Source organism: Ambystoma mexicanum, chromosome 6q (assembly GCF_040938575.1).
Source record: "Ambystoma mexicanum isolate Mex_15411 chromosome 6q, UKY_AmexF1_1, whole genome shotgun sequence".
Classification (NCBI taxonomy): Eukaryota; Metazoa; Chordata; class Amphibia; order Caudata; family Ambystomatidae; genus Ambystoma; species Ambystoma mexicanum.
In genome coordinates this window covers 919,709,581-919,723,862 of record NC_090937.1, presented here as the reverse complement: position 1 = coordinate 919,723,862, position 14,282 = coordinate 919,709,581, and the positions used below count along the sequence as shown (strand labels likewise).

The 14,282-nt window shown below is 42.3% G+C and overlaps 1 protein-coding gene across 1 annotated transcript in view; it reads left to right on the top strand.

The window, feature by feature from the left end:
- Nucleotides 1-14,282, top strand: part of GLRA3 (glycine receptor alpha 3) — a 1,169,276-nt gene that overhangs the window by 685,849 nt on the left and 469,145 nt on the right. Inside the window, exon 5 of the mRNA XM_069631437.1 lies at nt 13,049-13,131. Within this exon, the coding sequence (XP_069487538.1) occupies nt 13,049-13,131 (83 nt within the window). The remainder of the gene's footprint in view (nt 1-13,048; nt 13,132-14,282) is intronic.

Sequence of the window (14,282 nt, the reverse complement as noted above, 5' to 3'; positions counted from 1 at the left end):
AGCAGCCTTCCCGGGTGTAAATGGATATTACTACATGTTTCACTGAATGTTATGCATCCCTTTATGCTTACCGCAATGTTCGCAGTAGAGAGTATATAGTAACCCATCTGAAGGACATTCCAATGCCTACTCTTGAGGCGATGATAGAAATTGGTATCCCATTAATGGTTGAGGGGCTGTTTTGTGGCACGCTTAGCTTGCTAAATGGCAAGACCCTGGGTTCTGATGGGCTGGCAGCAATGAATTCCTGAGAGAATATAAGCAAATGATCCCCATTATATTATGCTGTGGGAAGTTTCTTTTGAGGGGGGCCATGTGATGCAAAACCTTTAAGAGGCCATCATCCCATTCCTGCTTAAATCCAATAAGGTCTCTGTTGATCAACATTTTTGCAGACCTCAGTCAATAAATTAATGTTGAGGTGAAAGCTTGCTATTTGTTACTGTATAGCTGCCCTATATGATTGTTGTGTTGCAATCTGGCAAGGCCATATTTATTATGCAAATGTTGACAATTCAGATATGTGACATCTGTTCTATTGTTTCTGAAATAGGCCCACAGGTGGAAGGTGTTTCTACAAACCTAAATGAGGAAACAACTGTTTATTCTGTGTCCTTGTCTTTCCTGTTCTCCACTCTCAGATGCTGCAGCTGTGGGTCCTACTTTACTAATTGTGTTCAGCTACATTATACCACAATGTGGCTATGATTCACACCAGCTGGTTAATTTCATGTTCAATACCACTTAGCAGATACACAGGTCAGGATGCCTCTTCCCCCCATATGTTTTGCCCTCACTGTTGAACCACTTGCACACCACTTGCTGCACTTATTCATGGAAAACATGTTCACAGGGATAGTTGTTTTTGGCAACTGCAAAAGTATCTTCTAAATTGATGAAAACTTTCTTTTGTATGTATTTGACCCTGTTGAAAATCTTCTGTACATTTTGCATGATGGCCAAAATGATGGCACTTAGTCTGAGTTGTGCATCAACTGGTCAATTATAGCTCTTAAAATCAACTGCACCCCAGTTAGATATCAGCATTTTTACCTGCAAAGTTGCTGATCTATATTCTAAATGTGCCTATTTGGCATGTTGAGATGTGCCTGATTGTTTCTAATGCAAAAGTACAGCATTCTTGAAGAGACAAATGCACTTATGTCAGAAAACAGGTTTATTGCATGCTTATTATCGGGAGGGGCTAGTCAGTGCCTTAGAGCTGAAAAAAGAACCCAGTTCTCCCAAAAATACAATATAGCAGCTTATATACAGTTAAACAATTTACATGATCACACATATTTTGCTACAACGTCATCCTCAACCCTCTATTGGCTAACACTAATACAAAGTAACTCAATCTCCCTAACTCTAAAATTCCCCATGGATACTTTAATAAGGTTCACCCCTTTTGACATGCGATTTTCTTGCATCATCAGGCATGAATTATTTCCACATGAAAAATATATTCTTCATACATAACCAGGTTAATTATAATCCATACGATGTGACAGAAACACATTAACCCAAATGGTGATTGTGCAAGGCTTTCCATAAACACTTTAAGTCATGGGAGGGAGAACAAATAATAAGTATGCCTATGAAGCAGCAGTAAACATCCTTGTCCTCTCAGATGCTCAAAGCATCCCATGCCATGTTTCCTGCATTCTTGTACAGAATCCTTTTTGCAACTTCCATTTCAAGTCATTTAGCCTTCGGCATGCATTCTAATTATTTCCCTGCAAACCCATAAACCATCATCTCTCAATTTACCCCCACATGTAACCAGACCTTTCTGGTCATCAAAAAACAAGCCTTCATGCTCCCAGGGAAATTATACTTTGCATCTAAGAACCCGATCCGGCCATAAAAATCTAACCAGTGGCTTTCCATTCTGTTCTCGCCTTCATGTTTTCACAACTGCCCATCTGCTGTTCGCTTACTATCCCCTTCCATGACCTAGGTCATCCAGCTTTCCAAACCTGGCAACAATCTGCATTCTGTGATGTCTCCATGTTCCCACAATGTACCCTGTATTTCTTACTGACCTAAATGTGTCTGCAATCTAAACCATTGTTGAATTCCCACATGTTAGTTTCCCCTTCAATGACTCCATCTTTCCCTTGCAAAAATATCCCCACTGCATAATTCTCAGCAGTACAAATTGTACATTGTACATTACTTTGTATCCATGCCACTGCTACTCATGTTGCTGTTTACTGTGACTCTAAAATGTGTCCAACTAAAATATAAAGTAACACTAATTTCATTTCTTCTAACTACATTGAACACATATAAGTGTAAACCTCTTTTCTGTGTTGGGACCTAAACCGTCCAACCCGAACAGGCAGGATAAAGATTGTTGGATTTGTTTGGGGATTGGGGATAGGGCAAGATTGAAATGGACCACCATATTTACAACCTTTTCATTAGGAAGCATTAGCACTCTATATCAAGCTCAATGCTCCTCTTACTGGTACATTCCAAGACAATTATGTCCCATATCAAATTTGAAAAGAATGGAGCACCCCCTTTGACCTCAGATCTGACATTTTATATTGTTAATTGATGACTGTTGTGTATTTAATCCCCTGCAAATTAGGCCCTATATTGAATGCTTGGTTTAGGTTATTGTGCAGGTTGAAATTGGTTTGAATTCAATCAAGACACCTCTTTGTGGTATTTTCCTAATTTCTCTCAATACCTAGGCAAAGGTCTGCATGTACATTGGATGGTGTGGATACAGTAACATTGAGGGTTTTGTTCCTGAATGACAACCTTATCATATCTTGATTAAAGAGTTTGAGAGCAAGTTTGGCTTTGACACATTCCTATGTACATTTTGCTGATCATTTGACTATCAGCACACAGGGCCTCATCGCGACCCAGGCGGAATGGGTTAAACAGTGCCGGTAATGGTGCCGGTGCCATTAAACCCATTCCACCCTATTACGAGGTTCCCTCGCGGGACCCGCTCTGGACGTCTGGTCAGACCAGACTTCCTTTGCGGGTCCTGCGAGAGGACCAGGGAGCTAACAACGGGCCCGTTGTTAGCTCCCTCTCCATTCCCATTGAGCCCTATGGGGGATCAAATGGGAATGGGGATGGGTAAATTGAATAAGGAATTACCGGGTCCTCCTAGGTTGGAATGGCCCGCTAATTCCTTATTCAAGGAACTTGGACCCGGACCCGAGTTTGGAGGCAGCCATGCCGCAATACCTACAAACTCGTAATGCGGCCCACAGTGTTGTTCCTTTATAATTCTATCCAACACAATTTAGTATCCTTCCCTGTGAAGGCTAGGAGTGAATGGGTCACTAATCTAGGTTATATGTCAACAGGCTACTAATGGAGGCATTGCTGTATGCTTACCATGAGAAATTACTTGAGTCCCGATTTCGGCTAATCCTTAAAAGACCATACTACACCATTGCATAGCTTGCAAAATTCAAAGACTATGGTAGACGATTTGCTCGTATGGAACATTTCTTATATATGATTTAAGGTTACCCACCTTAAATCATCTTTTGGGACAGGTTAGCCGACTAGGAAACAAATATGATAGATAATCATGTTCCATTGATAGCTGCAAAATACCTTCTTAAGGGCATTGGCACCACTATTGTCACTCCAGGTTTCTTCAATTACGTTTGGTTACTTGCCAAACATCTCCCAAATGCCCCCCTATTTTTTGCTATAGGTATATACACATCATAGGTAAATTCAAAATTAGACGTAAGATCTGTATTGGACTACTGGCTAGAATGGAACAGCTCCTATGTTTCTTTCTTCAGGGTCTCCCTGGTCCCATACAAGCTTCCCTTTTTATTAGCATTATGCCAAAAAAAACATTTAAAAGCAAACTGTCTAACCAGTCATAGTTGTCGCTGGTGACCCTGTGTCCAGGACTCTCGTGACCCAGAGCGCTAAGATTATTAATGATATAGAATCTGCCAGAAGGACGTCTGATGAGCTAGAAAAGGACAGGCTGGGGGTAAGAAGATGTATGCTTCACACTGAGGCCCATCCCACTACATCATCCATCTAAATGACTAAATTATCTGAGCACGGAAATTATGACAGGTTAAAATGCTCTGCTTGACAAGTTTTCAAGAGGCCGTAAAAAGGGATGGAGCAGGTTCCTTTTTTTCTAGATAGAAGTGCTTGTGCAGAGCCTTCAGATGATCAGGATGCCTTAATGTTTTACCATTATCACCATTTCTTCCCTTAGCTTATGGTTTGTTATAACCTACAAACCATGCTTTTTGAAAAGACCTTCTATAGTATATTGATTTCACAATTATTAGCTAGCCATATATCCAAGTTACTTGATGTACACAAAATATTGACTTTTTAGTTTCCTGGGTCAAATTTTATTATACAAAATTGTGTATATGTTTATTAATGAAATGTCTTTCCTGTTGAATCCTTACCTGTGACATTTTTCTACATAGATGTAGCAAGAATGTTTTAGGGTTATTTGAGATGCATCACAATGGTGGAGATTAGGGATTAGTTTTAATTTAGTCATGTGTTGCTTTCATTCCTTATTGACCCCGTTCGCTAACTTTTTCTGCTTCTCCATGCTCACTTCGCATCTTTGCCAATCTTGTCCCGTTCCTTTGCTGTAGCATGCTTAATGACATGCTGGGACATGGAGAGGCTATGTAATACTGATAAAATGACACTTGAAAGGATGATCGCTGATCTTAAAATGTCAGTATGTTTGCTCAAACCTGGGACCTTAGCATGTATCCCATACCATATAAACCAGAGATGTTCCAGGAGCTACCTATTCGACATGACTGAGACTTATTTGCCTTGGTGAGATATGGTGACTTCCCTTTATTCCAACGTTCTAATAAAAATGGTGCTAAGTATCCTATATGTAAAATTCTATAAATATGTCTCTACCACTGGGGCCTTGGCATTCACAGGCATCACCAGCCACTCTAAACTTAAGACCTGACCTGCTGGCTCATCCCCTCCCACGTTTTTAAAATTTAGCAAGGCTGACAAACCTAGGTATCCCACAACCCCATCATGGCAGCTAAACTATGGAACTCACTCCCCAATGAGCTCAGAGCAGAACCCTCCTTCCTGAGATTCAAACACCTTACCAAAACTTGGTTGTCCTCCCAAGACATCTAACACTGGACTCACTGCTTAATTTGTACTCAGACTTACCTTGTATATACCTGCTTGTCCTCTTATTATTATTATTATTTTTGCTTGCATATTTTGTAATATACCTGTCATTCTGTAAGTACTGCCTGTTTGTATTTATCTTGCTGTAACTAAGTGATGCGCCCGGTAGCCCCTGGGCCTGGTGCGCTATATAAATAAATAAAATACAAATACAAAGTAAATATTTTCTTCATGCTTAAATATACATCTCTGTAAGGTGAGTGCTATGGAAAATTAAATGAGCACTATGTCCAGTGCAAAATATGGACTTTAGTGATTCAAGCACACACTACCTCTTTTACAAATATATTTGTTAAATATAAAGATTTGTTGTAATTCTTACATTCCTAAAATGTTCATTGAGTGTATGCAAAACAGCCATGAACTGTCATTGATGCTATTTGTCCACTTCCCCATCCTCATACAGGTATTTTGAAAGAGTAAAAAAGGAGTGTACGAGCCTGTCCAGCTTGAAATGATAACCATCACACTGAGGGCAATAAAATACAGAGAAAGGCACAGAGGGGAAATAAGGGTAGTGAAATAGAGTGAGAAAGAGACAAAGAGAGAGAGAGAGAGAGAGATAATTAGAGACAATTAAGGAGAGAGAAAGAAACATGCTGGGACAAATTGGGAGAGATAGAGGGACTGTGGGCGAGGTAGAGAGACTGGACTAGAGATAAAGAGAAACACAGACAGTGCTTACAGAGATTGTTTATGTGTACTTGACTGCATTGACAGCCAAACAGTGAGATAGAGTGACAGAGAGAACAATACCACATGATCAGAGTAGTCGAGACAGAGAAAGAGATACCCAATTAATAAAAAGACAGGAAGGGACACAGACTGCAACTAGAGCGTGAAAGAGAGAGAGAAAGATAGCGAGAACCTACCACACCACACTAACATAGCGATAGAACAGAGTGAGACAACGGAATTCTTGCCCAGAGAGAGAGAGAGAGAGATGCAGAGAGTTTTCCAGAGAAAGAAAGAGAGCTTTGAGAGGAAACAGAGAGGAACCCAGTCTGTGTATGTGGGGTGAAGTATCACTTTTTTGCAATTAGAATATATATTGTGTTAAGTGTGATAGCTTTCATTCTTCTTCACGTCAGAAATCTGTTTATCCTAAATCCCTGAATGGCACAACAGCTCCTTTTATTTTAAAAGATGTCCTTTTGCTCATCCTCCATATAGGACATGGAAATGAGGGGTTGGGGATATATTCCCTAAAAAAACATTTACTTGCTTCAAAACATACCATGAATCTCGTCCTGACCGTGAACCTCAGCCTTACCACTATTCGATTTGTCTTTTTCATTTACAATGTGATTTTTGTATACAAGATTGCTATTGTTGTCGGAGGACCGTTAGGAAAAGCTGACAGATGTGGCTTTATCCACTTGTGAATTGTAGCACCCCTTTCATCTAGTCTGATCGTAATTCTTCACCAGTGGCATAGAAGAAGTGGCCTGTGCATTTCGGTCACCTGTTCATCAGTGTGTCCTCTGTGAGCATGCTCTGTAGTGCCACAGATTGAGCAATTTCCTGCTGACTAGTGCTGCAGGTTCTGCCTCTGTTCAGTATGATACCATAATACATGGTTAGGATAATCACTTGTGTGCAGAACAGAACAAAGAGCATAAAACAGGAGAACGACCAGTTGGGAGGAACATAGGTTTGGTAACCTTGTGTCTACAATGAGCGCATTAGACAGTATCACTACAATTAGCAATATGTCAACAGAATAATTTTTGGGCCAATGAACATATAGTAGAAAACCAAATGGTGTGGCATTCAATATAACAACAGCATTCAACAGATTAATAAACAGGCTGCCTTAACTTTTCGTAAAGATGCGATAGATGTGGGAAGAGCCAACGATCTGCATTTGAAGAATTACATGCACAGCATTTTAGGAGTACCTTTGGACAGTTCATGAATGAGTAACAGTTGGTGAGCTAGAACTATGCCTACATTGGTTAAAGGTAGTGCCGTAGCAACGCTAAACTAGACCATTCAAAGCCAAATATTCATTTGTTATGCCATTCAAAGCCAAATACATGTTAACCTCTAAGGGCACTAGATGCTGCCTTCAGGTCAAGACCAAGTCCAAAATAAGCATTGGCCATGCCAACAGGTGTGAATTTTGTGTAGGCCTGGAAAATACATTTGCCAGGCACTGTCGTAGTGTTACTAATAGACCATTGATGATAGCAGCTGCAAAATGGAGTACCTTGGCATATAAAAGCAATACCTGGCAAATTACTATTACTTATACATAAGCCAAACCTGTTGGCTTTGACAATGCTTGTTTCAGTGAAGAAAACATATAATGCTTACAAATCGAGTGGCTGAAGGCAGCCCTGGTTAAGACATATGTATTACAGCAGTAGCACCTTCACATCCCGAATTAAGTAATTGCCTTCTGAAGACGGCTTTAAAAAAAAACACTGGCAGAGACGTCTAGCCAAAACCTTCTTGGTAAGGCTTGATAAAGCCAGCTCAACGAGTTCCCAGGAGGATGTGTTTTGGGCGTGGAGTGACAGGAGGTTCGTAGGAATGGACATAAGGATTAGCATGGCCGTTGGCAGTCAATGGGTGCGTAAATATCAAACTAGAGCTACAAGCTTTGTAGCCTTATTCACCTGCCACTTCCCCCTGCCACTGCTCGAGTGCAATAGTTTCAGCTTATAAGTGGCGCGAAAGCACCACCTAATACGCAAAACTATTGAAAACCTAGTGGAAATGGCCTTTAAAAAGTCCAACTATTCCCTGGGGGAAATATTTTGATGAAGTGCTTTTGCGGTGAAGAGAAAGACAAGTGGGGAAGGTCAGAGGGGTCAAAGTCCTGTGCCCATTCACTACTGAGTACCCATTAATTTCATTAATGCATCTGCAACTACAATGAACATGTACACACTTCGCGAATGGTTTGTATTTTCTTTTGTGTGTGTGTACTCATACACATTTTGAGAGACCATGATTTGGAGCGCTTTCCCATGTACTTAAAGTGCCCTCCTTGGAGTGTGAGCGGCCAGCAGGTAGGCAGCACAGCTTCATCATACCTCGTCCTGCCACAGCCTTCAACCCAGCAGGCTCCATCATCATTGCTTACACAGAACAGCAGCTACAGAGCCTAGGCCTCACTTGTTGTCTCGCTTCACCAGTTAGGCAAGAATGTGCTTGACTGCTGGCCTTAAGAGAAAAGGGCTGAAATACCAAATATCAATGCTTCTCCAAGGCAAGCTATGCATGTGGAGGGCCTCTAACATCCCAGTTAACTGGCCTGTGATTGACTCAGCAATGCTGGTCTTTCAGAAGGGCTGCGCCGTAAGGAGTTACACTATTGTAATGTTATGTTATGTTGATTTATACCGCAGACTGCAACTACCAAGGGGCAGTCTCCTATTGTGTTAAAGCATCACTAAAATGAGTGTGGAGGATAAAGTGAGGCAGCAGAATAACTGAAAGATATATTCAGAGGTGGCCTCACGTTAGTATAGGACCAAATGACGATCATGTCGGCCTAATGGAGGGGATATGCATTGCATTGCAGGATTTAGCTGGTTACTTTGCTTGAAAAGCCTTTGTAACCTGAAAGTCACATGTGCACAGCCCTTTGCATGTATGTGTGTGCAGGCTAACAGCAGAGTACACAAGTTAGGGCGGCAAAGGCGGACTCACTTTCTTTGGTTTTCAACATATTTAATTGGAATTAGGGGACATTAGCCACCAAACTCAGAAGAATTTAATGCCACAAAATTGTGCTTTATAATGCATCAGATGCAATTATAAACACGGGTGGAATGGCTCACTGTAAGGAATTCTCATATGGCTAGGGTGCAGAGACCTGGTATTTTTGATTTGTATTAATAAATGCAAAGATGCAGGTAATTCCATCTCCGAAAGGGTAATCTGTTGATCAGATTTCCCTTTCACAGTTCCATGCCAAAAGCATAGTGAACTTGTGCCCTGCTGCATCAGTAACCTGATCTGCAGCGCCTGCCCTACGAGTGGCACATAGCAGGTTCAAAGGTCAGAAGTGCCCACTCAACATCCTCAGTGACAGCCAAGTCTCTGGAGCCAGGTCTGGCATTTAAGGCATGCACCCCTTTATCAAAACTATGATAAGTAACCTATGATGGTGGCAGAGCAAACTCTGAAATAAAGCTATGGCCGAGTTTAGGAATAGTGCATGGCACAACTTATGATCATGGCTGCCATCTCCAAATTAATATTGTGCATGTGCCAGCCTCTGTGAATCAGCTCTACTGTGGAAGGTGATGTATATTCTGGCCAGACGGGTTGAGACTGCCAAATGGCAGGACATGAACCTGAATGGACATACCTCTTCTTTGATCTCTTTGTGAGAGCATGTAACACCCTTTGTCACAGGCAGCCGCACAACAGCCAGCTGTCCTGGGCCCAGGCATTAAACACGCACACTCATTCAAAATGTATAGCTTCACACCAGAGTGTTGCATCTCCAAAGGTCTTTGTTCTTAGTGTGAAGGGAAGGGGCAGGATAAGAGGAGGAAGGAAGGCTATGTTCAATTGAAGGAGATTCCACCATTTTGTTTCCCTCTGTATGCCTCTCCACTTTCTGTCCCTCCCACTGGGGCAAAGCACTTTGGGTGAGATGTCAGAAAGGCAAAGTCCACTTCTTTCAAGAGCAGGGATTGGACTACTAAGGCATGCTAGCTTTAGTCCAACACCTGGGGGTTTGTACCTTTAAAATAAGGGATCCCCCATCCCTTCTTTAGATCCTCTGAAGACATTGTCAGATTCTCTCTGGAAAAACACCTGAGAAGGACTCACTGGACTTTCTTTGGGAAAGCAGCACTTTCAAAAGCCCTCAGCCTGAGGCGAAGAAGGCACCATCCAAGGTAGAAGAGAGCTGTGCCTCCTACCCACTCCCAGGGAACATTGGGTGACTTTTGCTGTGGACTGGGAGTAGCTACACTGCACCGGATTATCTTAAAGCTAGGGGAACAGACCCTGAATGGAAGCATCCGATCCTCGAGACTCACAGGAGCTGGAGGACCAGACCAGCTGGAGCTTCCTCTTACGTTGCAGTGGACTGGTCACTCTTGTTCACAGCCCATAGGCGTTTGTGATTATATGATATGATATGTTTAGTCATTTATAACGCACTTGTACACAAGTGTTTCTTGTGCTCCTCCATCTGTCTGAACACCTGCTAGGCTCGAATCAACTGCTCTATTGCGGTTGACCCAATCTGAACTGCTGGATTGTCATACGCTTGGTCTGACCAGGGGTTTCAACCTCAGCCCAACCTGGCTAGCCCTTGACTGGCTGCTTCATTGGCCACACATCTGACCACCCAAGATTACCAATTTGATGACTGTTGTGTGCTTACTCAAACCGCTGGAGCATCACATCTCAAACCCTCCCAGTGACTACAGCCCAACTCGGTGTGGCCCATCCTTGATGAGATCCTAGTGAACGTCCCAACCTGCACCGATGAAAGCCCCCTTTCGAATGCACTGAGTGGCTACATTTGCCCTACTTAAAGGCTGCTTGCTGCTTGTGCACACATGATCCACTGTACCCGAACTGTGCTCGATCTGCCCACATCAATGTTCAGCACTGGGTTCTACACTGTCAACCCGCCAAAGAATTGAAATCAGGTACAGTTGACCACAAGCTGCCCCCTTGGTCCACTGGGACCCTAGAGACTGGTACGGTCATCTCAGCACCTTCCTTCACCAAATAAATATCATTTCATGATTGGTAGTTTCCCATCACGCTCACAGAGCGACTTTCTTCAGTCTGTTTCATCGTTTCTGTTCTTTCGCAGGGCGGGATTTCTTTACAATTTTTTCTATTAGTTCTATTGCTGGTGGCGTAGATGGTGTATTTAATTAAAGTATATACATTTTTTTTAAACCTTGATTGGACATTCCCTTTATTTTGGACTGTGATAATGTATTGTTTGGGTTAATACTAAATCATGCTTAAGAGCACATCCTTCCCTCGGCCCACGTTGCCACAAAAGGCAAAGGAGGTATATCTCTTAACTGTACCTGTTTTTATCTGTATGATTGTGTTAGGTTTTGGTTTGTAGAAGTGTGAGGGCTGAGTGGGCCACTTTACCCCTACTCATTATTGTACTCCCGCAGAGCAGAATCCAACTTGTCTCACTCCAGAAATTAGGCCTCTCTGCATAACCACAGACTCCTTACATCAGGCCAGGATACCACAAAAGTCTCACAGTTATGCTACACATTCAACAGATGTGTACACTCCCAACAAGCCTCCCCACATGAGCACAGTCCCCTAAATTAATAATAGTCCCCAACAACAGCACCAGCCATAGGTGCTTAAACAGGGACTAGCTCAAAGGTGAGTCACAGAACTCACCAGCAGCAGGAGGCATGCTGTAGCACAATCACTTTAAAGTAGCATTCTTGACATCCACCTGACCCTAGCAGGACTATCAGACCTCACTGCACCTCTTATTAACAGCGCTATCAAAATGCATACACAATGCACCTGCTCACTTCCACATGTCTTACTCAACCCGCCTTGTTTACTTTCCTCTGCTTGATTCACTTGGTACATTACCTCAATTATTGATCACTAATCATTCACTAATTAACCTGTCCCATTCACTGATCACCCTACAGCATTCAGCAGTCCCTCTTCCATTCTTCTTGGCTATCCCACCTACTCAATACTCTGGCTTTCAGACTTGTCACTCGGCCTGCTTCACTGGTTAACCCGCTTCACTCACCAGTCGCCCTGCGTCCCTCATGGCTTCAGTTAGATACCAGTCATGTTCAAGAAGATTCACTTATGGATCATTGTGCCCTGTTTACTTGCGGCCTGGAATGGAAGGCTGTGTGCGTCAGAGTCCCGAGTGCCTCACATCTATGATGTGGAGGAGGGGCAAACCGAGGGTGATTGATCTCCTGGGAAATGCAGGTGCCTCTGGGGGGCTAGTCTAACTGTGGGAGTGCCAATCAGATGTCCGGAAGAGCAAAGCGCTTCTGACTGTACTGCTGCACTGGTAGAATTCACCTGTTTGAAACTCTCCCTAGCTCTCTGCGTTGGACAGACAGTCAAGGCGAAGTTCCTAGGCTACTACTGGTGGTGGAAGCATCAGTGTACAGGGACATTCTGCTTCCAATTCTGCTCCAGGCAAGTAGCTGACAAACAGTTTAGCATGTGCTTCAATATTAAATATACTCTTTGGTGCGCCCCTGTTAGAAGCCCAAATGTTAGTTCGATCAGGCAATATGCTTTTTTCTGGTGTTTGCTATATTTGTGACTTCTGAAATCTGTGCAGAAACAAGACAGTGGGCCTCATTACAAGTAGGGCGCAAAGGGATACCAGGCACCGGTAATGACACCGGTGCCAGTAATCCCTTTGCGCCCTACTACGAGTTCCCTTTGCGGGTCCTTCCTTAATCCCGCAAAGGGACACCGGGGTCAATAAAGGTACCGTCATTTACGATACCGTTATTGCCGCCTTCCCATTGAGCCCTATGGGGGCTCAAATGGGAACGGAGAATGGTTCCGGAATGGGGACTTACCGGTCCTGCAAAGGTCAGAATGACATGGTAAGTCCCCATTCCGGGGACACGGACCCGGAATGCGGTAAGGGGGTAGCCATGGCGTTAATAGCGCCATGGCTACCTCCTACCTCGTAATGAGGCCCAGTAAAACAATTGTTGAACATTTCAAAAATTAACTTTACTTTGAATTTCAATGCAAGCTCACATGTGTTTTTATAGCAATCATAAGGTGCATTGCAGGACTTAAACATTTACAGTAGATTGAAATGCATGGGTTGTAAAAAAGTAATCATTGTAATACTTTATTTTTTATTTTTCAGGTTAACATTAACACTCTCCTGTCCAATGGATCTCAAAAATTTTCCAATGGATGTGCAGACATGCATAATGCAACTGGAGAGCTGTAAGTGTTCATTCAACGCATGCTTAGATTCCATATTGTTCTTTCTCCTACTTACAGTGCTTTCGATTAATTTACATTAAAACGTGTGTGCTCCGGGTACACATATGAATGACGTAATTCAGGGGTACATTAACATTTTGGCCATCTGTAAATGAAAAGAAAGAAGTACAAATGGCAAGAAATACTGGGACTTTTTAAAGAAGCCATTCTTACAATCGTCCCAATAACAAAATATTGTTTTCCATGCACAAGACACTTCAATGTTGACCAGGCGCAGGTAGCGGCGGGACGTGGAAGCTTGAAGCCTTCCATCATATTACATAAGCACTTTAAGTGCTGCATAAGGAAGGGATTTATACATTGTAGTATGTCAGTTAACTGATCTTTAAAAAGTTGACATGTATTGTTATTTTAAGTTTGAAATATGTTCATTGTGCAGTTTCATTGCTTTTGCTTAATTGTGAGGTATTTTACTAAGACAAGACCCTATCAAAGGTCTTTAGACTATGAAAAGAAATTAAGCTAATATGACTAGCTCCAAATTGAGGCCCAAAACATTCATATTTACACTCAATTGCAACAAGGGGCAACATCAATAGCTAGCTTAAAGAGGTCGAAGTGTTATTAGATGGTTTAGTGAATACTGCCAGTGAGAAGTGCCAGGCGTATGTTCTGTTATCTATTGAGAATATGAGGCCCCTCTTTAATCTAGTGTAGCTACTAGGATGCCTTTTAATCTCCAGACCAAGCTTTCATTCCGAGTGGGAGGTAGGAAGACCACAGATGCAAGGTCAAAAACCAATAAGGGCATATTACCTTCTTACCCGAACACAAATGACAAAAAAACTCAGAGACAACCTTGTTTCCCATATCACATATAATTAGAATCTGTGAGAGATGATATGATATACTTGACCTATTAGTGTGTGTTCCACACCCAGTAACTTTGTCTATAACACGTATACCATCTTGTTTGGCAGACGGTAACTTTAAGCTCTCTAGGTGTGATAAACTCTTTTATGAAACTTAGAGAGTACAACCTTAGAGGAACATGCGACCTACTTACAATTTCATTGCTATATGGATTGTACTAAACATACAATCGGTGCAAACACATTTGAATCCGCGTTTCTAGATCTTAAGATACAAAG